This window comes from Poecilia reticulata, linkage group LG17 (assembly GCF_000633615.1).
Source record: "Poecilia reticulata strain Guanapo linkage group LG17, Guppy_female_1.0+MT, whole genome shotgun sequence".
Lineage (NCBI taxonomy): Eukaryota > Metazoa > Chordata > Actinopteri > Cyprinodontiformes > Poeciliidae > Poecilia > Poecilia reticulata.
In genome coordinates this window covers 16,708,753-16,735,612 of record NC_024347.1, presented here as the reverse complement: position 1 = coordinate 16,735,612, position 26,860 = coordinate 16,708,753, and the positions used below count along the sequence as shown (strand labels likewise).

The following is a 26,860-nucleotide window of genomic DNA, read 5'->3' as shown; positions in this document are numbered from 1 at the left end:
CAATAATTTCAGTTTTAATTGCAATTTCTGGTAGACCTATCACATATAATCCCAGCGAAGGTTTCTGGTTGTCATGTGATAAACGTGAAAAAGATCAAGAGGGGTAAATACTTCTGTCAGGCATCGTGCACAGCCCCTGGAAAAATCCACATTTACAGGATCAGAGGAGAGGAAAGAGAGGGGAATAGATCCGCTCAGCGTGTTCCCACGCTCACACAGACAGGCAGCCTGCTCTCACACTTGGACACAAACATTTACAGGTTTAGGTCGCATACAGAGACACAAAGCAATATGGCAAGGACACGACACACACGCAGCACGGCTTACACACACAATAAACTCATATCTGCACGCATATCATTGTCTCACACTTGGAAACACAACCACACAGGCCATAATTATAGGTACACAAGCAGAAGCCACATCTGTGCGTCCGACAAAACCTCACTCTTCCTCCCACAAGGACACGAGTCCAAACCTCAGAGTGCATCAACTCCAACACACATTATTTTACTTCACTTTGTAAAATCTCAAATAAACACATCCACGCATGCATGCAAACTAATTCCCTCTGTCACTCACCTTGCACCTCGACGTCTCCTTTGTACCAGCGCAGCTTGGCAGGGGGCTTGCTGCCCGTGCTGGTGCAGGTGAGGGTGACTTTTTTGCCCTCTGGCACTGGTTCTTCAAAGCCAGAGATCTGAGGCGTACCGGGCACACCTGGAGAGAGATAAAGCAGCATAAATAGTGGAGAGTAAGCAGGAGGGACAGGGGAAAACTTTTGTGCTGCAGGGCTCACCTTGTAGCCAGAAACGGCAATAACTGAAGGCTTGTGGCAAAGCTTCCAACAACTGCTGCATATGCTTGCAGAGCTGTGGCGAATTGATTTGGGTAAAAGTGAAGATGAACAGAACGCTGTGATACAGCATCCACCGTACTAAAGACCAGCTTGAATTTATTATAGAAGATAGAAGCCAGATAAGAAAAAATAATGATGCAGTGGCTTGTACCCAAAATGCTTCATGGCTGTGCACAGCAGCCCAAATGACCTTCCAAGGTATCACACCCATTGCCCAGACTTATTAGTGTTTGTCACGCCTGGTGCACTGGAAGATTTCTCTATTTTGCTGACAAGGGACCAATTAGGGCTATACAGATAATGACTGTTTCCGTCTCAGAGGGAAAACCTGAAGTTTCAGTATGAATATAAACCTCCTGGATAGGACGCTGGGTTATTTGCAGGCAATTGCTGAGATGGTTGTATCTGAAATACCAAACATTTGAGTGGATTTCATATTTTTTCATTATCCATGTATTAAATAAATTCTGACTAGTAGTAATCCAGACAATTGTTGTCCCTACCACAACCCAGGTCTAATATGTTTGTCCTGGACCATCGGAGTCATCAAAATCAAATATTTTCCAAAACCTAACCAACTACTTTGCCCAAACCGATCCACCACAATAACAAATCTGCTCTAAGATCTAAAAGAGCAAACATAAACAACAAAAGCAGCATAAAAAGTAGAAAAGAACAGATCAATAAAGCAGGCCTTACAGTCAAGAGTCAACCAGACTCTCCTGATTAAAATTGCACTTGTTCCATCAACATTTAATGCACTATAACAGAGGCTGCTTTTATTCCTGAGACGCAAGGTTGAACATGTTCAGCATCCGAACAAGCAAACATCTAAAGAGATGGCATTTGGTCAGGAAACCTTGAGACAACTTTTTTAAAAAAGTTTGACAACTTATTGTGTCTTTGTTTATGTGTATTCTTTGAAAGGCTTATTGCACAACAGCCTATCTGGGTTGCAGCACTGAATATCTTTGCATTTCATACTGTAGTATACAGTTATGCAGAGAAAAAAAGACATCTCATAAAAAATTGTGTTATTTATTAAAAATAAATAACTGAATTAGTAAGTTTTCTTGGAATGTTGCATTTGTTTTATGCCAAACATGTTCAGGTTTATAGAAAGTATATTTTTTTTCCAGAAACTCATTTCCTGCCTTTACGATTCCTGTGGCAAACTTTACTACATCTTAAGGTTTCCTTCTTGCAAATGTCCCATGAAAGTTAAACTTGTGCAGTTTACTTCTGGTTTTACAGCCAACATTTTCATATGAAGAGTGTTAAAACCTTCTTTAGGTGCCATCATTCCACTTCTGGCTTTTGGAGACTTCTTTCAGCATGCTGTGGTCTGCTTTCGGGATAAACTTGTCTGAAAAGCCAGACTTCTGCATGTTGATGGTTATTTCGAATGTTTTCCACTTGTAGACCGTTTTCTATGTAGTAGAAAGGCTGATTTTAAATTCTCTTGACTCCTTTTTAAAGCCCTTACCAGAAAAAAGAGTGCAATCTTTTTTCACGCACTCTTTCTTTCTTTACAGCATCAACGTTTCACTGAAAGGACTTAAGCTTTCACAAAACATGCTTGATTTATTCACATTTAGACCCACATAATACATATAAGGTATGCCGACATACATGGTGAGATAAAATACAGTGTGACAGCTTAACACTGGTGTTTTTCTGTAAGAAGACACAAAGATCTGTTCTCCGAATGTCTGAAAAGAAAACTAAACAATGAAATAGTGAAGAAACAAATCTAAAAGAAACATTTGCTGTTGGTGCATAAATGCACTCTGGCAGGTTGCAGATGTAATTGACCACCATGTAAGTTGTAGCTCTATGCTGGCTCAAGTTCCTCAACTAAAAACAGCCTCCAGGAGTTCTGAGTTTGAGCCCCAGTTAGAATGAAAATGTGTTGAGAACAGTCAGCCAGCATGGAAATAAGTGGGAGATTTACAAAATCAAAGAACACCAAAGTTTCAAAAAGTTACGGTTTTAAATCCACAAAATGTGCATCCCATTCCTACCTGGCTACCTGACTGATGGCTCTTTAGCTGGTAACCAGCTAAAGAGTGAAAACACATGTTTTGTAAAATTAGCATTCTCATTCCACATTTTTCCAAGCTGAACTGAGACAGACTTTGTGTTCAATGATAAATATGAACTGTGGAGCTGCTGGGCCGCAGTGCAACGTCAAGAAAACACTGCAGATAATTAAACTGTCAAATATTTTAGCGACGATGGCATAAATAACAGCTTCTTATATTAGAAAGCTTTTCTACAGTTTGCTAACAGACGTATCTAGTAACAACTATAACTGGCTTCAACACTGAATGAAATAAATAAATGAGTCCAACTCTGCAGGACCTCAGAGTTGGCCTGTCAGTGTTGACTACAATCCAGTCAAGTTCGGAGCTGAACATTTTATATTGATGTGTTTCCATTTGTAAAGCAGACTTTAGACTGGGAATATGACATGACTTGGTTTAATCGTGATGATTCAGCCCATCTTGTAACAATCTGCAAAATCCACTTCGAAACACATTTTACATGGAAATTTTACAATAACAATAAGAATACACTCTTTCTCTGCTTAACCTTTTTTCTTTATTCATGAAGTAAAAGAGGTCAGTCGCCCCAGAGTCTTTCACTCTTGTGACAAATTTGAAATGCTAACCACATTATTATTTCCAAGACTTGAACACATGACAAAAGCTTAAAGAAGCTCCCAAAAGGAAATGATTGACAAAAAAAATCCTTCATTAACTCAACAATCCCACAATACTGGTGGCTCTCATATTATGTAGTCTAATATTTGGAGAGAAGCCCCCAAATGGCAGACGACGGTCCGCTGAGATGTTCACAGCAACGCAATTAATTCTACGAGAGGAATAATACCGTCATCTCTTTAAAATGCTATTTCTGCAATTCAAATCGAGCCAATACACAGCAATGTGTTGGTAATCCAGGTTGGCTCAAATCATCATCAAAATTGAGATCTACTTAAAACGCGACGGTGGGATTTACCTTGCTAAAATTTATGAAGTTACATTCACAGGCTTCAACTGATCACATCAGGATATTTGTGATATGGCAAATTGCAAAGTGGGGAATAATAGTTCAGTGAAGARAAATTGAAATAAGGTTTAAAAACAAACAAACATGAAAGACACTTTTCCCCACAGCATGATGCTGCAACCACCATGTTTCAGAATGGGGTTTAGGGTATTGAGTATGTTGTGCAGAGTCACACTCTAATGACTAATTATGTTTCTTCTGAAGGCAGTTAGCTCCACCGGGATCTATTTGTATCAGTGTAAAAGTGGCTAAATACATATTTACAATGCATTTTTCATAATTTTATTTGAAAAAAAAATTGAAAATCAAGAAAAAAATAATCTAAGGCAGAGCAAACTTCCATGACGTTCCAAACTAAGATGGACAAAGAGGTCAAACAAAAGCCAGAGGCCAAGGGAAACATCAAAACTCTTCCAGCCAAACCAAAATTTCATGATGCATTTTTTCTTTCCCAGCGATGTTTTTTCCAAACGCAATAAAACTCGACACATTCTTGCTTAATTACTATCTTAACTTGAAGCACGAGTCAAAGCGAAAACAATAAAGGCAGCAAAAGTAATCCACACATCTTGTCTGCCAAATATTCTAGTATTCTAGGCCTCTTCATCACCGCCATTACAGTTGAGGGGATGGGAAGAAAACTTTCTCAACTCCATCTGGAGTCACTGTAGGCAGCACTTTCTCCAAGTGCTGGCAGAGTTTACTGTCATTCTGCTTTTTAAATAATGAACATTCGTCTGCCATCTACTTGCAAACTGCCATCTTGTGCATTAAGACTGGAAAGAGAGCGATGGAGATATATACATATTTATATATAGTCATAAAAAGAAATATAGTTGAAAGATTTGGACAGGCAGGAAGAAGAGGATGAATGTGAGAGCAAAGCAAGAACGGATGACAAGAGGAGCGACAAAGAGCCTTGTAGCTGACAAGATCACGTGTATCTGTCTAATGAACGGATGAATGAGTGAATGGATGGATGGATGAATGAGTGAATGAATGGATGAATGAATGAATGAATGAATGAATGAATGAATGAATGAATGAATGAATGAATGAATGAATGAATGGATGAATGAGTGAATCTATGGATGAACGTGCAGATAGATGGAATTTTTTATAGAACACTAAAATGTAAATCACAATCTTGTTTGCAAATAAAGGCAGGGCAATTAAGTTAATCAATATCTATAGTTTTTCAACATTGTACGCATATATTGTATATTTTGAATTCGTAAATTCAAACAATAAAATAAATTAATTATTACAAAAATATAGCAACGCTTAAGCTAAAATATTAATTTGGTGTTTTAAAGCAAGTTTCTTCCTTTTTTGCTTAGATTGAAAATTTTTACCACAAAAGTAACTTTCTTATGTACTACTTGTCATTGATGACATCACAAAGTACTTTAAGGCAACTGCTACAAGAAATAAAAACATTGAGTTGGTTTTCCAGATGTAGATGATTAACGGAACTGAGTTTCAGTCATTTGAGTGGCAGATTTATTTTACTTTGCCAAGATTTATGTAATATATTAAATTAATAAGTTTCAATTATTTCTTTTTTTTCAACCATAAAAATTTGCACAATTAAGATTTCATAGTTTCGTAGGTCAATTTGTTATGAACAGCTAGTTGCAAAAAATTACGTGTTAGTATTGTTAGTATTTTCTTTGCTAGCACCAGTGAAAAATGCTGAAATGACAATTTGTCAGACAGAAAATTATATTTTAGGATCAACAGAGATTCTGACAAAACCAAAAGCGAAAACATTTTGCAGAGAGCAGATCAGCTGAAGGATGATGGATTCCTCTGTATGATTTCTCAGACAGTTTTGTGGTGCATTGTTTCTTTTTTCCAAAAGAAATGCACACACAGTACAACCTGCTGTCACTGCGAGGTTGAAGAAAAGAAAAGCACAGACAGTGAGTGAAATGCAGCAAGAATAACTTTTTCAGGTTCTCTGTAGTTATATTAAATTTTTTTCCACAACAAATGACTGGTGTAAGTTAACGTACTTAAAAACAAACGTGCTACTTATCTAATAACTTAAGTTCAAATCTTTTACGTTCAGCTCTGTGACCAAACCTGAACACCCGTTAAAGACCAACAGGCAGGTCTGCTTCAGTTTCCACTGGACTGATGCGTTTTTTCAGCAGACTCCACCCTGTGGCAGTCAGCATCCAGATGCATCATGTGCAGAAATGTATCTGTCAATGTGTTACATTACATCCGACCTGTTTTAGCTCACTCTTTTAAACCAAACTGTAATAAATACACAGTTTACATTTGAAAATGTAAATAAAGGAAGAAAAGGCGGTATGCAATGTTTGCAGAGGACTGCATGATGCGATCAAGTGGTCGGTGATGCTGCATGACTTGGCTAAATATAATTCACTCGTTATGGGGGCCATAATTGAATTTAATGTATCCGTTGGTAGCATTGTTGTTCATCAGGATGCTTCTTTGATATTAGCTCCTCAGCACTGCAGAGATGCCCACAAGCAGCACTAAAAAGTGCAACGAAATAACTGAGGTGTACATCAAAAAAATACAAACGTGGTCAATTTTTAATGTACCACCATTTGATGTAGTGCACTGTGTGCGGAAGCTCCCTTGCAGAAAAGTAGCATTGAATATTAATGAGGGAATAATACTGCACGCATAGAACTGGCCAGAAAAGTCGTGTTGAGATTCTTCCCCTTTATTCGGAGAAAGAAAATAAAGCCCCTATGAATTATTCTCAGGACAAAGCACAGGCATGACACAGATTTTGAGCGCACCGACACAGTCCTTTAAACTGGCCGTACTCAGCAGTTGTGTCCGGATGTGTAATTGTGTGTGCAGGAGTCAAATCATTCACGTCAAAACAAGGTGAAAATACACACAAACAAACAAAGCTCTGCCAAAACCCTCCACATCTCTGCTCAATTTTCCCGTGGAGATTCGTGTGTTTTCAACATTTTAGTATACATTTTTAATGGGGCGGCTCTCTCTCGGGGGTCATGAAATATTTAGGAAACGCAGAATACAGTGTCACAGCTGTCAACTACAGTGAATTAAGAAAAAAAAAATGCTTGAGTCACAATTACAGGAATATGAAATGAAACAGAAAGGAGAGTTTCTCATGCTAATTTAAAAGAGCTGAAGCAAACCAGGCTTCACTCTTCATCCTTCTTACAAAATAGCAACTTAACATTTCTTTTGGCTGCTGCTCCCAATGCTGTCCAGGGCAACTACGTTTAATTCCTTCATTAAACCCTGCATCACCGCCAAGCGATCTGAATAAGTGAATGTTCGAGGATGCTTCCGCCGACCCCGAACCAATAACGCTAAATTTGAGAACGAGCCCTTCAGATTTTTTCAAGCAACAGAGCAGCCGTGCAAACGTAAGCCATCCCGCTCCACCCTTAGCATTTTAATTCTAGCATCTCGTTTCCAAAAAAAAATAAAAAATGAGGCAGAAATCTTTGGCAGCTCTGGTTGTCGTCCAAGAACTTCTTGGCTGTAGAGCAGAAAACACAGATGAAACTTGTATTTTTCTCAAATAAACTTGGAGTTTTAAACATTCTTCTTGTTGAAACAGAAGTTGATGTAAAGTTTAGCGAACACAAAGAATCCTCCATTAAATTTAAAAGTATTGACATGAAATTTGCACAGGCTGTTAGTAAAAAGCCAGGAAATCCACACATATGAAGAAATTTACACAAATAAACCCAGAAATAACTACAACAAAGACGGATGACAAAGAATAAGTTTAATCATAAGGCTGCAAACTTTTTAGGAACTATTTGCGTTTACACATTATTTCATGCTCATTATGGAAAACCTTTGTAGTGGAAATCTTTTTCATAGCCATCAGGATTAAACTGGCTAATAATAATTTGCCCTTACAGGAAGGACTGCTTTCTAACTACTGACAGGTTTCATATTTTCTGAATTTATATTCATTTACTCATTTTATCACTCATTCATCTTAATTATGCAACTTAATTTATGAAATAATTTGTGTTGATTTATTTGTATTTGTGGTTGAATTGGGTTATTACTGAGACTTGCTTATAAATTTGATGTCGATTGGAGCATTAGAGATATAAAAACATAAATGTGTTCAGTAGTTTCTGTTCCCCACAGTGGCGGTCTGAAAGGAAGGTTTTCAGTTTTCAGTTTTCTGAAAATCATGTTTATGATTTCTGACTGAACAGGACTCCTGTGGCTACTGTCAGTTTTCTAACATGCAGAAACAACTGCTAGTCATTTTGTCACTCCATCATTTTGTACTTTTGCAATTTTTGCTCGTATGGTACCCATTTCTCTGTTTATGAAAAGTCATCCGTGTTCAACAGACATTTTGCCCTGATTATACTCTACAAAACCTCTAAAATATTTGTACTCTTGAATTGAATTACATGTTAGGCTTTGTTGTTTATCAATTCCCAAACAGATAAACTGATACTTGTGGGCAAAATATATATTAGTCAAAAACAAATGAGTGAAGAGCGAAATTAGCCAATGGTGGTTTGAGATATTAGTATGTGCTGTTGACTGTAAACAAGCCCACCGCAGCTTCTCTGGAATACCAGAGCAGTTGAGTTTTGCTTTCCAACTGCAAGTCTCCATTGTGGTTGTACTTTAAAGCCATTAACTGTTGCATTGTTCTCAACAAAACAATAAAATGAAACCCAGTGCTGAGTAACAACAACAACTTTACAAATCAAAATCAATACGATAAAGACTATTTGTAGAGGGGTGAGGGCAATTAGTGCAACGTCCAATGAGCAGGCAAGTTCTCTACTGCCATGGCGACCACAATTTACTGCCTGCTACAGGGACGCATCACAAATAGGTAATAACATTCGTCTCACTGAGGATGAGTGGAGCTGCTTTATCTTCACCAGAGAGTTATGTGAGGTCGCAGCCTTGTTCAGAGGTTAACAACATAAACAAGGATCAGCATCAAACTGGACGGAGGTGGAGCTCTGAGACGATGCAGGTCCGCCAGCAAAAGTTGTGCTTCCTAAGACAAGTTTTTGGTTCATCTAATACGTCACTGAAAGCGGTTTTATAAAAACTCCAATTACCCGAGTCTAATGAAACTCAGGTTGCATCACGTGGGCTTCAGTGTTTTAGCACAGACTTAGACTTTAAGATATTTCCTGCCTAACTGCTGCGATGTCAAGAATTGGTCTTCTAATTTTATAAAAACTCACCACTAAACGGCTAAAATATCAACACTTTGCCTAATGGCTGTGTGCTGTTTTTTTACAAGTTGCAAAAACAAAGCAGGGTCAAACTGAACGTGGATCTGAAGCTCAGTGGGATAAATATCCCAGCGGCGCATCAAGGGCATTTCGAGGCAGTTAGACAGGTCGTGATAAACTTCTGCAACCTGATCAGCCTTTAGTTTCACCCTGCAGGCCGACAAAAGTAATTATTTCTTCATGAAATCGTCAGGAACAACAGGAACCCCATGGAGAAAATGAAAAATAAAACGTGCCAAAAGCCTCGAGTCGCACATTTAAATTTGTCAAAATTCCAACAGGCGTACGGGAGAAATTAACGCAGACTACCGTCAAGCTGGTTTGTACAAATGTTAGTCAGTCTCAAAGGAGATTGATGACTGACAAGGCAAGCAGGACTGTCACACTGCAAAGGGAACAAAGCAGCATTTTCAGAATACCTCATCTTGGGATCTAGGCAAGGCAAATAGGAGAAAGGAAGACACCTTAATATAAACTTCCCAGGGAGGAATTACCAAGACGGACAGCAGACTGACAGCTACGAGTTCTACCAAAAGGCAGAAAGAAGAAAAGGCTGTCTTTGACCAAAAATCCTACTTAAATCTGAAAGCGTTTTTATGAGACACATAGACACACATACCTTTCATTTTTCTTTCTGCTTGAGTTGATGTTAAAATATGCCTGACACACAGCAAAAACGTTACTACGTCCAAATCGAGATGACAGTTCGTCTGTCGGTGTGCGGCGCGGCGAAAGCCGTGCTGCTGTGGAGTTTGCGTGACCCACCTAGAACGGTGACGGTGGCCCGGGCCGTGCGCACCGGCATGGTGAAGATGGAGCAGGTGTACTCGCCCTCGTCAGACAGCTGCACGTCGGAGATGTTGATGGAAAGCTCCGTGGGAGTCGAGCGGTGCAGCTGGATGCGGTTATCTCTCAGGGCTGAGGATGAGGAGAGCAAGAGGTCAATAATTAGAAATGCGCCTTATGAATTGCTAAGGAAGATTTAAGAGCTGTTATGTGAGCATTTCTTTTGTTGGATGGGATTTTCTCCCAAAATGTCAAATGAATCTGTTTTTTGTTGTTGTTTTATTTACTTGTATAAAGCAGCATATTTCATTACATGGGCTGAGAAGAGTTCAAAAGCAACCAAAACAGTTAAGAGACTGAACAACCTTTTAAAAAGAAACACGATGTGAAGCAGAACAGTGAGCCTTGTAGCTCTTTTAAACACCCGAGAGAGTTTGCTGACCTGACTCCCAGAGGACAGAGCATTCTGCAGCCTTCACCTGAAGTCAGCAAACTCTCCGTCCCCCCATTTCAGCAAAGAACAACTAACAGATTCTGTTTACAAGACCTGAGAGGTCGATTGGAAATTTATTAAGCAGAGATGACTAAACAAGACCTGAATTTAAAGCTTTAGAGACTGGAGGTACATGGCCATGTCAGAATTGGTTCAGATTTATTTTACTGTTATTTTTTTAATCAGTTCAAAGTAAATTCTTGTTCAAGAAGAAATAAACAAACATAACTCATCTTGTTTTATTGCTGACAAGTTAAACAGAAATGAATCAATTTTCTGTACCTGCATTTTGTTGCTCAACCCCCAAGTCCAGCAGCCACAATTAAACAAATGAACTCAACTGGTGTTTTCCATAAGCAACTCAATGAAGACATTTAGAGAATTACTTACAAGCTAATCTAGCTCTCTCTGGGTCTCAAGCCTGCTGTAGGTTTTATTTTGCATTTACTTTGAAAGTTTAAGTTTTGACCTTTGTTGAACTGTAGCATACACAGTCTCACCCAAGCGGGGTGTCACACATTTATTTTGTAAATGTCACCACCCTGAAACGCCGTAAATATGTCACTGCTACTGAATCCACTGAAGTGCTTCTCAAATGTCAATGTAATGATTCAGTGATGACACTATCTGCTTTGCAGACACTCTGTCTGCACTCACGAAGATGAACTTACTTTGCGACGCTGATTGCTACTCCTTGATAATTATCTGACCACAACAGTCCACTGAACTGCCGTCTCTCTATTTTTCCTGTCCTGATGGTGTAAAACACGGTGATCTGGGGCGTCAGACAGTAGGTAACACAGATACTTCATAGATGTGACATGTCATGTTTTACTAAATGCTCTTCAAGTTTAGATTCACGTTTCCAGATACTCTGCTGTACATAAAGAAAGAGCGTGACAGCAGCTTCAAAGCAAAAAAAAAAAAAAAAATGGTTGAGGATAAAACAGATGTGGGATTCTCCTGAATAGAGCACTAATACATGTTTCATTTTAGCGACAGATGTTATTGTGCGGCTGCCAGATTGTTTAAAGTGCAGACTGTTACGGCCCGCTGTCAATCTGCTTCATTAACATCAACGCCAGTCTGCTGGGTTACCATGACCTTTTAAGGAGACGTTTTACTGCCCAGCTCAAGAAAATAAAACACAGAAACACCTATCAGTCATGTGCTTTGTGCATTCAGATCATTAAAAGTCATGTTTGGTTGTGACAGAGCTCAAAACAAAAATGCTACAAGTACAGTATTAGGAAAAGATGTTTTATTTTCATTTTTATGTTTTTTGGTAAAGTCTGTACAGTTCAGCAGCTTGGTGGAAAATGGAATGAATTGGTGGGATGTCATTATCAATGTTGTAAAAGATATGGAAGCCAAGACAGCAAAAATAAAAGCATAATGAACTGGAAAAAATGAGTATGGCACATTTTTAAATTTGGACAACTGCATAGGTTTTGAATCTAAAACAATTAGAGGAAAGCTTCCCTAATAGGGAGTTTAAATCATAACTCGGATACAGATGCACAAAAAACGTTTGGAAAATTTGGCTCAAAAGGAGAACGTTTTAAAAAATCTCTTTGGAACATATCACATATCGTCATAAATAAATACATTAAAATAAATAAATAATTAGAAAATACAATCTTGAGATTATGTTACACCAATACTAGATCCTTCTAATAATGATGAAAACATGAGCAAAAAAAGAAGAAAAATAGTGAAGAAATTGGTGAAATAAAGGAGCAAGAGAAGAAGAAAATTACACACGGAAACATGAGGTTTCAAATATTGCAAAAGCGGGGCCTGGCAGATGAGAAGGAAATAGAACTCAGCTAAGGTAGGAAGGATGATGTAAAACCACAGGATGAAAAGCAGTAGCAGGAAGGAAGGATTAAGAATATGGGAAATGGAAATTAGGATGAGATTTGAAGGAAGGAGGTAAAAACGTATGGAGGGAGTGGAAATGAAGAAGGAGGGAAGATACCAGCCTGGCATCTAGTGAGAATGATAACTGTTAAAAGGAAAGTAGGAAAGTAAGTTAAAGGGTGCACAGAATTTCAATCGAAAGTGAATGACATAATAGTGATGAAGAGTGGAAACACAGAGGCAGATGTGTTTAGAGCAGAAAAATGATGTAAGAGAGAAAGAGGAGGACGAGCGATGCAGAAGAGGTGAGAGCGGCAAAAAATAGCAAAGATGTAAGCCGGGTACGCGGCATCGGAAGACAAAAAGACTGGGAAAAAAACCGATGCAAATTGAGAATGAGACGAGAGAAAGTGTGCGAAAGCAAACAGAGGAAACATAAATAGCAAGGAGGATAAGGAAGAAACCACGAGGGAAGGGTGGTGGCAGCGGGGGGAACAAACGAAAGACATAAATGGCTTTGTCATCAATGAGAAATCCTGCCATGAAAGAGGGAAAGAGCACAAACGACTGAGATAGATGATGATGATGATGAAATGCTACGAAATAACGGCTCGTTTCCGTGATAGCATTGACCTCTGCTGTGTTTGTGCCGTGTGATTGCCGCCTGTCTTCCTGTCTTCTCACCTGCCTGTCTCTATCTGCAGAGAATGTTCTACCTGTCTGACTTCCTGCATCAGCAAAGCTTACAGTTCGCTCTCCGTCACCATTGCACCGAGAACTCTTAGAAAACAAAGCCTGAGAGAGCAAATCATGTTCATCTCATGAATATTGTCACGCAAGAACATGTTGCATCAACAAAGATTTGCACTTAACAGAGTGAACATGTTAGCTGGCTTTATTGAATATTTGATGGATGCAATTAAAGGTCATAAATTGGGCTTTTGCGATATTTTCTTTTTCATTTTTGTAGAAAAAAAGCTCAATGTCAGCATAAAAGTTCGCCGTACTTCTGCCTTCATCTCAACCGACATAAAACTAATTTCAAAAACCAAAAACGCAATTCAGAGGACGCTTAAAATAAATCTTAGATTTTCAGGAATAAACTGATTATTTCTGACAGAATGCAATAAGCGTTGTCGCAGCAAAGCACAGAAAACTTTTAAACATTTCCCTGCAGTGTAACCTCTAATACATGACTTCATGTTCAGGGTTTCCTCTTTTAAAGTCATGATCCATTCCACGTAACATTTTTTTTCCCGCTTTTATGAAAGTGCATAGTGACCAGATTTAATGCGTTGTAACATTTATGTATTTAATTAGTCTGATGTCATTGTTTGGGTTCTTACTCCCGGCCTCAGCAGCCAACATATCATAAAACTCATGGAATTGTGTTGCTTCTGGTTTTGCTGTGCAGCCTAAAGATCATCAGTGGCCTCCATCTTGTCTCCCCTCTCCGTCCAGGTCTGTCTGTTTCCCAGCGGTATCAACACAAAGGTCCAGCTCCCTCAGCTATCAGCCACTGAGCTGGACGAGAGCCCAACTTTATCTTGCTAACAGTCGGATGAAAGCTACGAGAGCTTCAAAATTAAACATCCCTAAAACTTATTGTACTATAAAACTATATAGCACAGAGCGACATTTTGGGGTTATGAAGATTTTTGCAGAAACTACTGGATGCTATATACACGCTAAAAAAATCCAAAAGTATTTTACTGTCATATAATTACAAGTGTAAATGTGAGGAGTTTCCTAAACGCTGCAGGAAAAGTAACTGAAGAACTGTGCTTTGATCCAAAAAGGCTGGAACAAGTTTCCCAGCAGCAAACGCTCCAGGTGGAAAAGTTTGTAAAATCACTTTGTGCCCCTTGTCCACATGGTGGAGGATCTGTGGTGCTGAGGGCTGGTTCCTCTTTTAAAGGCCCTGGGATGCTTTTTTGGGGGGCATGACAAAATACTAGATGTTAAATTTAAAAAAGGTGGTGGCTGAAAACTGAAGTCACCGAGTTTTTCAGCAGGATAATTGTACAACACATATGACCAAATCAGCACAAAAATAGTTAAAAAAATATAAACTTAATCTTTTGTCATAGTTGTCTCAGTCTCATGATCAAGATCTAATAGAAAACCAATGGTTGAGCTGAAAGGAAGAGGAAGTAAGACAGCATTCCTGTTGCACTAACAGCAGAAATGCCAATAAGTTTGACCAGGAAAGTTGAAACACCTCCCCAACCAACACGGAACAAATTCACTTCCAAAAATGTTTAGCAGATGTCTAAGACCGGATTTAGAGAAGAGACAGAAATTTACAGTTCACAAAAATAAAGAAATTTATGTCATGTGAGGAAATGAAACCAAGATTTCCACTCAATGTTGAATGAAACTGCATTCTGCTAGACTAATATAGAGATGAGTGTTAGAATCATTTCTGTTTTCTTTTTAATCTCTGAGCTGAATGTTTTTAATGGTGGTAAATTAAGCCGAGTTATCTCTCTGGGTTTAGGCCGACATGCTGACCACTTCTCCAACATTCACGCTTTTTAATTCCTAAACAGAGCTGGATGTTTTAATGCTGCTGCTGCAAACAACGCTGGACCTACTGAGAAGTGGATGAAAGCTGTTTGTACATGTTCAGCCTGTAAATATAGCATTATCAGTAAATGTTTTTTATCTCAACAGGAACTGTCGCACATTGTGCATCAGATAAAGGCTTGGCTTGCGCGTTTCATGTTCAGCTGTTTGTGTTCTTATTTGAAACGAGTTAAAAGAATGAAACAGACAAGTATTCAGGACTAATTAAGGGAGACATCATTATGGAACATCTCTCTCTGGATGATGAGGCGCATCCATAAATGTATTTGTTATTATTTATCTATTTATTCATTCATTTCAGAATGTTTTCGTAACACAGAGAAAACAAGTACCAAGTGTCACAATAACACATTTTGCTGGACGATAAATTGTACCAGTAATCATCTTGATAAACAATAATATGTTTTGAGACAGTTTTCTATTAGTATTGTATATTGATAATGGTGTAATAAAACAAGTTTGCCCTCTCTGCGATCAATAAACGTTAATTTTGCAAAAGACTCTTAAACACTGGAGCATATTATAAATGTCCAAAAATAAAACCCGACAACCAAAATCATAAATAATATGGATTATCATGTCACTAAATACAAAATTCATTAGAATAAAAACGTATTGAACTCATTTTAATTTATGATGTGATTAATTACAGCAGTTACACTGTTTTTCAAAAAGAAAATTAGTGGTTATTTCTTTAACCCTTTCCATAATCGGCTCTGCTGATTATTTGTAAATCAGAGATATGAGGTAATGTGAGGAAACACAGGGACACATGATTGATCTGTCACTGCAATCTTTTGCTTCCTATCCGTCTTTCTCCCATTCCTGTTCATTTGATGTCTGGAGCCATATTTGTGTTTGTTCATATTTCTTCGGTCTCTTCCTGAGTCTGTTCGGCTGTCGTTTGCTCCCTCTTGTGCACTCACAGACACACCTTTGTTCCTCTTGGTATATTTTCAGTTATTTTATCCAACACTACTTTATCTTCATGCCTTATCGCCACACAAGGTCATAACATTAGTCTTCATGAGCTCCCCACTTTGGGTGGGTTTGTGAGGCATACAGTCGCACACATATCTCCGCCCGCTGGACCTTGTGCTCAGCTATCAGTCTCCTTAATTCTCCTCCCCTCGTCTCCATCCTCTTTCTTCCCCTCCTACTTCTTCTCCTTCATCTTCCTCCCTTACATCGCACACTTTTCTAATCTTTTCACACCCTAGGCCCCTTCACTTCTTTTTCTTCTTTCCCCCCGTCTCTTTCTCTTTTCATTATAAACGATGCGTGGCGCTTGCACCTACAGGTGTGATGGATTTTCAAAAACGATATCATATCTAGTTACGGGGGCATATCGATCGGGAGGCCCCTGAAAATTGCACACGTGCGCTGGTGCTGTTTAGTCTGATGCGGGTAAGGTAAATAGTCTGCCAATAGGTCGCGCTCTGATGTTTAGCTTTTATTTCAATGGTGAAGGGATGTAATGAATTTCTGAGCTTGTGTATAAACAGGATTTATGGACAAGACATGTGTGTGGGGGTATATGGCAGAGGAATGCTGCTGAGTTGGGTTTATCTGCTGGTCTTGGTTGGATCTGAAACTTTGCCACAGCACCCACCAGATATTCATGCAAACATACAATGCAATGCACATTTGCATAAATATATTAACGATTTATAAACTAAAACATAAACAAAGCCAAAATCCAACAAGTTTTTGTTATTTTGAGTTATAGCATTCAATAATGCATGTTTTTATCAAAGAAAAAAACTATTCATAATATGGGAGTCACAGTGTGACACAACTCACAGAGCAGTGGTTTCCAGTGTCTTCAGAGAACACTGTCCTGTGCATTTTACATCCATCTCCAGCACAACTAATTTAAATGGTTGAATTAACCCCCGAGCCACAAAGAGCTGCAGACGCCTGTAATCACCTGTTCATTTAAGGTGTGTCAGGAAAACACCTGAAACATGCAGGACAGCGAACCCTGGAGATCTGAGCCGGGTTCTCAGATGTAGGTAAGAGGAAACGTGGAAAATGGAGTCCACGTTGGTTGGGTGAGATTAGAATTTATCTTTTTGGTCTGCATGGGAGAAAACTGACACGGCACATCACCCTGAACACATTAACCCCCGTACTGAAGCATGGCAGAGGCAGCATTGTCCTGTGTCAGCAGTTACAGGGAAATAAATGTCCCTGTGTGTAAGAGTGGGTGGAGCAAGACGCAGTTCAGCACTGGAGGAAAACCTGGTACAAGCCGCAAAAGAGTCCAAAAAACCAAGAGCTAACATGAAAGATCTCTAGTTCATGTGTAAAAGGTCTAGTTAAAGTCCTGATGCAATTTCAGTTGAATAATTTGTCAGATATAAATATTGATAATCTAATCAAACTGAGCCTCATCTACTTTTGAAAAAATATAAAAATCAGTCTAAAAATGGGATCCTACAACGTATTGACTTTTCAGAGTTTTTTTTTTAAGGTTTTATTGGCTCTAGTGGCCTTTATTTGATAGCGAACTGACAGGAAAGTGGATAATGAGAGAAGGGGAAGACATGCGGCAAAGGTCGTCAGGCCAGGAATCAAACCCGCGACGGCCACGTCGAGTACCAAGGTCTTCATATGTGGGTTGTGCTTAACCTCTGTGCCATCACAGCACACGCTTTCAGATTTTTAATTGCAAAAAACTTTTAAAAATATCAGTTTCCTTCCTGTACCATAATGTCCTTCTTTTTTTTGTTGGTCTATTATATAAAAATCCAATAAAACACACTGAGGTTTGTGGTTGTAATGGTTTGACCCCTGATCAGGTCTCACTTGATGAAGAACTGGCAACCTCCAAGGACCGTGGTAAAAAAAAAAAAACGGTTTGAAACATATATGTGACAAACTGTCCTTTTGTGTGCATATTTAATTATTCATTGCCATGGCTACTGCAACACTAGAATCCATCTGCACACCAAACAGAAAAAAAACTAAACTGCTGGTAAAAATGTTGTACTAATTAAATGTTTCAGAGGGACAATGTGTTGTAGTGGAGCTGTCTGGTCTTTGCAGCCTCTTTTCCAGCATCGGTGCTAACAGTTTTTATGGGTCTGAGCATCCAGGTGCAGTTCATTTATGACTCATGCAGTAACAAAATGCTTTGTTTCAGCACTTCCAACGGTTTTTTCTTCGCAGGGTATGAAATAATGTTGTTCTTCTTTTAAACCAAAGCTTGTAGCATCTCAGAGATACAAACAAAAATCTTTGAATCCAATTACTATGTGAAGAAAAGCATTTAAATGAAGAAACCAGAGCAGTTCAATTCAGTTGAGTTTATTTATATAGCGCCAATTCACAACATCATCTCAAGGCACTCCAGTAATCTCAACCCAATAATACATAATTTCCAAATGATCTACTTATGAAGCAGTGCAGTTGAGTTCAGTTTATTATTCAAATTGATTAAAAAGGTTCTATATCTAAGGAAACCCAGCAGGTTGCATCGAGTCATTGACTTGCAGCGTTTACTCCTCCTGTTGAGCATTTCACAGGAAATTACAGAGACTCCATCATTTTTTACATTTAACCTTGAGTAGTAAGTCATTCTTCATCTGTCGGTAATTCCTGGCAACATTGTTCATTCTGATCGTCCGTCTTGCTGTTTGGTGCACCTGAATTAATCGTATCCACGTTATTTTTAAAGAAACAATCAGGCGTCGGCGAAAGTTCAAGCTGTTTTCAAATAGCTTCCCCGGTAATGGAGTCAGCTGATGTGAAAGTTATCATGTGGGGGCTTTAAATAGGCCTGACATCTCTCTACACTTTCACTGAGGCATTCTGAGTGTCTCACAGATCCTCCTGCAGAAGCTCTCCTCAAATCAAGCATCCTTATTGTTCTTCTGCTCTGTCTAACTCATCTAAGCTGCTTTTTTGAATGGGAGATTTAACCTGTCACATGCATAGTCGGTGTGCACATTTTGTGCACTTATGCAAGCTCCTCTGTGTCTGCCACAGGGGGCTGGCGGACAGATAAAGATAATGAAGCATGCATCAAGCCAAGAATGCACGTGAGTGGAAGCATTAATCATGAATTTAGCTTTAGGCTCATGCAGGAAAAACTGCCTGCTTGTGGATTGTAACAAATATAGTACAACCTTTGGTTTAGCCTTAGGAATGTTTCTGTTTTGGAAAGCACAAAGTGTTGTTGATGTTAAAATGCACTGAAGGTGTATGAGTTTAAGCACCTGGGGTCAACCACTCAAAGCAATGGTCAAGGGCGTCCGAGGTGCAAATGCCAAGAAGCAAGTGATCTTAAGTTCGTAAACCACCATAAAGTATTCAGTAGCCTCAAGATACCTCAAAGATCACACTCATGTCATTAGCCAAGTTATCTCTTCTTCTGCGTCGTTGATGCACTGAGGATTTGTTTCAGAGTAATTTAACATTTAAATGAATTTTGACCTCCTCCGGGTTATTCCCTGTCAAGTCGAGCTTAAACCTCCAGCTGCTGTCCAAACACTGCCAGCTGCAGCAGGTAAATGACTTTGAAAAGAAATGGAAAACCATGTTTCTTTCCTTCCACTACGTAATTATGCACCACTTTGTTCTGGTCTCACCATCAAATTCCAATAGAACACAACGACACTAAGATGTTAAAGCAGAGCAACCTGTGTAAAACAAGCAAGGAGCAGAAAAAACATCCACTTAAATTCACAATCTTGTATTTAATTTGCTGAAAGTTTTTTTAGGCAAGTACATTTTAAGTAAGTTACTTAGTTTATTTACATGACTTATTTTTTGTAATTTACGTAAATCCTGAATTTAAATCTTAAAATGTCTATTAGATTAAAGTTACTTAAACTTGCAGAAACTTTCTTAAGAAAAGCAACAAATTAAACCCCCACATTGAACAAAGACTCAGCATTTCAGTACTAAAGAGGGCAGACTGCAGAGTTTTAGATTTAAATTGATGTTTATTAAACTCAAAAGAAATAGATGTACAAATATATGTGTGTTGAAATGTTTTTTCCCTGGAGAAAGCCAAGAGTTTATGCACTGGAGCTTTAAGATCTTTCTACATGTTGACTGTATAAGGTTTCTAAATCATTTTAGAAAATGCAATCATGCGATCTCCAAGCTGAGAAGATGTAACATTTGCATGTCTATTACATGTCAAGTAGAACATTCACTTGACAGCACGCGTTGCTTATTTCCTGCATCTGTTGTATGTCGACTTTTCTGACCCGAAACGCAAAAATCTCCAAATGTCCAACTGCTGATCTGGTCACAGCAGCTATTTTTACTCCTTCTTCCTCCATCAACTTCTCTTCCTCCTCCCTCGATCTTTCCCATGCTCTTTCAACTTCAAACATTCAGGGAGAGGGGGATTCTATCCCAACACATACTGTGTGCATATTCCGCGTTTCATCTGCCTCCTGCCTCCTTATGCAGTTTTCCGTCTGCCAAGAACTCTCTTAAATTCAAATTTGTGTTATTGGCACAACAGGCAGGAAACCTGTGATGCTGAACCAAACTACATCAGTTACAGACCAATATTTTTATATATCTGTCTCCATTTCCCTCACAGCTCCTGCATCTCTTCATCTCCCTCTTTGGTTCACCCTTAATCTGCATCGCACCTCTCCCTCCTGCTCCTCTCCCTCCTGCTCCTCTCCCTCCTGCTCCTCTCCCTCCTGCTCCTCTCCCTCTCTCTGTCAGTTGCCCGCATTGATCCCACCTCCACCACATTCCCACCTTGATGATTGCGCTTCCCTCCCTTAAACTCCGTCTCCTCACCACTCAACTCCGTCTAGTTTTTGTTTTACATTTCAAGCATTTAGCCGACACCCTTGCCAAAAAGAGACCGCCTCTCTTCTTCTTTCTCTCCCTCGCTCCCACACATGTCGCCTCCATCCTCCCATCTGCTTGTGAATATTCTCTCCAGTTCCCTAATTATCCTGCCTTTCCGACAGCTGATTGGGGTTCAGTGACCGCAAGCTTCCCTTGATCACACTGTACTCGCTGATCTGAGGGCGTAAATTGATCCCGGATCAGCACTCCAACGGCAAAACACTTGGTATACACACTTCCCAATCTGTGAGATTCACCTTGGCCTCTTTCCCACCACTTCTTTGACATCATTTGTGTCTTTTAGCCAACCTTAAAAAATGTTTCATCCAAACAAATTATGAAAAATCAATGGGGGAAATGCAAAAGGTGAAAGATGAACTGAACTCTGCCCAAGAGGTAAAAATGTAATAATTGAGCCACGAGTTGAACTGGAAACCTGATTAGCTTCAGCTAATGCATCACACTGCAAAAACAGAAAATCTTACCAAGTACTTTTGTCGCGTTTCTAGTGCAAATATCTTAGTATACGTGAAATAAGATGAAAGTAACTTAAAAGTGACTTTTCAGCAGGAGATATTGTCTTGTTTTAGGTAAATAATTCTTGAATTATTGGCAGATTTTTTCCACTTGTAGAAAGATATTATTCCTGTTTTAAGTGCCAGTGGAACCAGCACTTTTATTTAATCTATATTCAGGAATTATTGACTTAAAACAAGCTCCTATGTTTTACTAAAAAATTAAAACTTAGTTTTGTCTTAAATGTCTTACAATATTTGCACTAGAAACTAGACACACCATGTACAAATTATCCAGGTATGTACAAATGCATCTAAGGAAATTAGGACAATCTTTGTACTATTAATTTATCTCAGCAATCTGATTTAAAATGTGCTCATATAATTTCTTTGTAACAGAAGTTGGCTAATCCAGAGTGGCTAATCCAAGTATATTAATGGAAAGTGAGGTGGAGTGAAAAATGTGATATAAGAAGACGAACAATCACTCTAACCAAAGAGAGTGAATATATTTTATAGTACATGGACATTATTTTCAGCAAGTTTAATCGCCCTCTTTATATATGTTATGTAATACCTAAATTGAATAAAAAATTTAAAAAGCAGTTTATTGGGTTTCATAATCTCTCATCCAAAAATTAAATACTGTTCAGTGGACCCCTGCCTATTCGCAGATATTTTCACATTTTTTTTGTGTGTAGCATATCTAGAATATATATATCTAGTTGTTGATCGCATGGCTCATGTGATGCAAAAACGTATTTCCATTTCAGTTTTGTGAAATACACCAATGTTGAAACAGTCCAAAAAAATCCTAACGTAGAAACGTATCACAAAACGTTTTTTTTTTTTTTTTTTTAAATTGACGTGATTCAAATAAGCAAATTTGTTTTTGTAATTCCATTGTATGGTCAATTAAAACACATCTACTGATATTGTAATATTCTAAGACACACCTCTGATGCGTATAACAACAATGGAAAACTCCCACCAGGGATTATCCTAAAAATGTATTTCCCTTATCTGAAGGCATGTTTGATGCTGATTGGTTCATTTAATAATAACAAAAAACACTCAAAAAGCAAACATGACCTAATATTAGTCTTAATCTGCGCTGCAGTTTGCTATTTATCTTTCTTCACCTTCATTTAAAAGCATAAACACAGGAGGAGGTAATCACTATACGTTAGTTTTATCCTGCTGGTTTTGGACGTCTTCACACCGACACGTCCCTCACTGATCAATTAAGATCAGATTCACGCAGAGCAGGGGGAGATTTTTCTCTTTTTCTTTTCCAACTGATGTCCCTTTATGTCCTGCAGTGTTTTTGTCTGACTGCCTTTGATAGCTAGAGAGGTGTGTTCACATCCTTTAATTATTTTATGTTTAAAAAAGATGAATCCCCTGATGTAGCACATCCTCGCTTTTGCAAGAGGTGAGTTTAAAGCCAAAAGCCAGAAGTTACATGAATTCCCGACCTCAGTTTCTGTGAAAAATTTATTGTTACCCTCAGCAGTTCATAATAACCTGCCCTCAAGGCATTTGTGCTAATTACATGAGGGTGAGCAGAGTTTTTAGGTTTTCATTTAGTAGTTTGGTTCACTGTCTGCTATCAGACAGCGCACACACACACACACACACACACACACACACACACACACACACACACACACACACACACACACACACACACAGAGTCAGATACTCTCTGTGAATTTATGAGACTTTGCACAGGTTAATATGTAAAAGTGGTTCATCAAGCATGTAAAGAGTCTTGGCATAAGTTGATTCTGATTTTGCACTAGAAGCCTCTCATGCTGAAGAAATTGATCAATAAAACCTTTAATCTGATTATATTCAGGCATTCATTACACCACAAAAACAGAAAATTCCACTGGCAGATTATTTCATCTATAAAACGGAAAAAATCATCTTGTTATGAAATAATCTGCCAGTGGAACTGGTACTTTTTCATCAACATCATGGCTCCTATATTTTGCTTAGAGGTTATGTGTAAGTTAGTTGTGTCTTATTTCAAGTGTACTAAGATATTTTCACTAGAAACTAAACCAAAACAACTTAGTAAGATTTTGTGGTTTTGCAGTGTAAGAGAACAAAGAAGCAAAGTTGAGAAAAACGTGTTTTAACAAAATGAATGGCGTAAGTATAGGCCCTACTGATAATTCCTACGTTGTGACACAGGCTTGTTTCCACAAGCTACTCCTCAAAATGGTAAAGAAAAGAGAACATGCCATTTTAGTAAAGCAGATGTTGGTCTATTCAGGTCATCAAATGGTTACAAGAAAATTCCTGCATGTGATTATGTGAGAATGAAAACAATGTTTGACAACCTCAGTTTATTTTGCCTCAATGCACTAAGAATAATGGCAATGCGGCGTTTTGGATCACCTATTATGATATTATGTAAACCTATCAGTTGGGATCCAAGCCCAGGAAAAGTATTTTCTCTCCCACCATCAAACACGTAAAAGTGGATTTTGCTCAACTTTACCTGGCATATTGTGTTCTGGTCAGATGATAATAACTGAGTTTTTCTATAAAAACACTCCAAAGGCTGAATATGTTGGAAAGCATCTTATTGCCACTGAAAAGTAAGGTGGAGGATCCGAGATGCTGTGGGCCCGTTCCTCAGCACCAGAGATCTCCGATTGAAGATTTTGAACTCTTCACTAGGTCATTTCAATTAAATGGAGTTTTCTGCCAGCAACTGGAAATGGGTCATCACTGAGTCTTTCAGCAAGATATTGATCCAGACTATTTGGCCAAATCAGCACCAGACAATAAAAAAAAAACATCAACCTGTCTCAGTAACCAGCCCTATAGAAAAGCTGTGAGGTCGGCTCATGAGAAGGGCTTATAAAGAGAGGCTCTGGGATATTGGATGATCTACAGAGATTGTGAAAGGAGGAAAGGTCAAAGATCACTCTGTCTTCGTGTTCCAATCTTGTGAAAATGATTTGCCAAAGCAGCTCCCAATACGGCCAGAGCCAGACTGGAGCAACGCATTGATATCATGGTGCCCACAAAGCTGGAACTAATGCCTATTTAATGGCTAAATTAGGTAAGCTCATGGAGGCACCAGTGATTTTGTTAAAAGCAATAATTTCTTCATGTGAGATTTTCCATTCGCTGAATGTGATGACATTTAAGGTTGGATTTTAACAATATTTCAGTGTAAGTTTGCTACTAGAATAAAAAGGACTATTTCTTTCTTTTTTCCTTCCTTCATCGTTTATTTTTAACGTGCTTCTCTGTAACTTTCTGTGAAACCATCAGTCTGTAACATTAAGCAATTTGTGTTTGCTTTATAAGCGTGCACAGCGCCTCGGTTCTCTATAAAATATATGTATATATTGGTTTCACCTAAGGGAGAAACTTTTACCGACTTATATAAATTTATCTCTAAGCACTGATTAAACCCCTACAAAAAGATTATCCTTTTTTTTATTCATTAAAATCTCCTGCCTAGATTATTATGCACAAAATCTTTGAAAATGCAAATTGGTCCCCTCTGCTTAGACTCCAACAGCTGCTCCTCCTCAACGCTCCTCTCCTCTACGTGAGGTTGAGGTGCAGCGCTGAAGGAATCCACCCCCACATGTTCAATCCAAAATCTGATCCCGAAAGCAGAGGATGAAAGTAACCAAGTCAGCATATTTGAATGGTGATGTTCCCTAAGGACTCCCGCACACAAAATAAACCACGGCTATCACTGACTGAAGGGTACAAACTTTGTTAAAACTCATTTAAACAAGAGAATAATAGCAACATAAACAAGCAGGGATTTTATCCACTTCTGGTGGGTTTTTTTTTCATCTCCTGTGACCTCGACTTGTTTCTCAACAACTTCAGAAATGACTGAAGTTGGATCAAGACTGGATTCAGTCTTGATCCAGTTAAAGTTTCTTTTACTCTAAGTAAAAACTTTCTCTGGATCTGATATTGTGGAACACATAATATGATTTCCAGCCGTCCCTGATAAGAACTTTGATTTACTGTTGTTATGATAAATTTCAGTTATTGATGGTAAATAAAACAAAATAAAAACTGACAGTATGATCGGAAATGTTGTTTATGATATTTTCTCCATTGTTTGTTCCACAAGAGTGTCAATAAATCTCAGAGAATTTAAAAGTGCGATTAAATGCAGTTACTGTGTGCAGATATAAATCACACTAAGTTAAGTGGCGTCTTGAAGAAGCCTGTTTTAGACAGGAACGTTTTTCAAGAACAAAATTTGTGTTTGTGGCTCTATGAATGCTGCGCCATGCAGTCACAGCCATACAGATACACAAAACAGTCAGTAATAAATTGCTTTTTTTATTATAATCTTTATCTTTATCACAATGGTACCAAGAAACATTATTCTAAGTCCATATGTCTCACCCTATAGTTTTCATTATGACCTGATATACTGTAGCATTACTTGACACTTTGCAGACCTCAGAGATCAACATGAATTCAGCTTGCTGTGCTGCAAGCTTTGAAGGATTCACAGCAGGGAAGTAGAAGCTATTATCTGATAAATTCAGTTGTTAATATGTTTGATTGATGGGAAAGTTCATTTACCATCTATATAGCGTTGATGGTAAGTATATTACTCAAGTATGCCTGGTATCCGTCCGTTTATCCATCCATTCGTATCTAAAACTAGAAGCTACTCCTTTAGTCACATTGGCCACTGGGCCTGGCCTACTTCCACAAAACCTGCTTCATTTCTTCATGTTTTGGCCCACATAACTGTGTTATTAGATAAGCCAACATCCTTGACAAGATAAAAAGCTGCATTACATGCATCCCAGATTTATCCCTAACATGGATTCATGATCAGTTTGGATAAAAGTAAAGGCTGCAGTGTGATATTATGAGTGTGTGCTGCTGAGACACAAATAAGTCCCGAAAAATTAATTAGCTTTTTGTTTCTCTGGAAGAATTCCCACATGGTTTCTAAATAAAGTGATGTCTGACTCACAAAGCTGGGCCAAAATATGATCCGTAATAGAACTTTCGAACAAAAAGAATCAGAATCTTGGCGGAGGCAGGTTAAGCAAAAATAAAAAAAAAGCAGATTTCTGTTTATCGCATGATTTCAATTACCTGAAACTCTCCTTTAATGTTTTCACAGTGTATTCATTTCAGCAGACTTTGAGCGTTTGAGGGATATTTGCACGTTCACTTTACTAAGCCACAGAAAAACTGAAACAGACATTTTTCAGGCCAGTGAATGAGGAGAAAATTAATTTTCTTTGAGGCCTGTTTGAGTCAGCAGCACACTCCCACGAGCTCTGGCAACACAAACACCTCTTAGCAATGTACAAAAAGCTAACTATATTACCCAAATATACCTAGGTCCTTGTGGATTTTATACCTATTCCGCTTTCATCCTTACTTCTGCTAATAAACTTAAGCAAGCAGATTGAAAACGTTTTTTTCCTAAGTTTGTTATGAATGAAATTCTAGCTCATCACCGCATTCTTGACTTTCACAGAGAAAATGTGCAATACTTTAGTTCTTGTTGAGGTCTGCTTGAGTTAGTTTAGGTGTGTGAGTAAATTAGAAACACAGAGAA

The 26,860-nt window shown here is 38.4% G+C and overlaps 1 protein-coding gene across 8 annotated transcripts in view; it reads right to left on the bottom strand.

Moving 5' to 3' along the window:
- cadm3 (cell adhesion molecule 3) overlaps positions 1-26,860 on the bottom strand; it is a 142,063-nt gene that overhangs the window by 45,536 nt on the left and 69,667 nt on the right. For all 8 annotated transcript variants that reach the window (XM_008433970.2, XM_008433974.2, XM_008433975.2 and 5 more), the window contains exons 4-5: positions 9,961-10,113; positions 583-720 (exon numbers count right to left, since the gene is read on the bottom strand). In XM_008433970.2, coding sequence (XP_008432192.1) covers positions 583-720; positions 9,961-10,113 — 291 coding nt within the window. The remainder of the gene's footprint in view (positions 1-582; positions 721-9,960; positions 10,114-26,860) is intronic.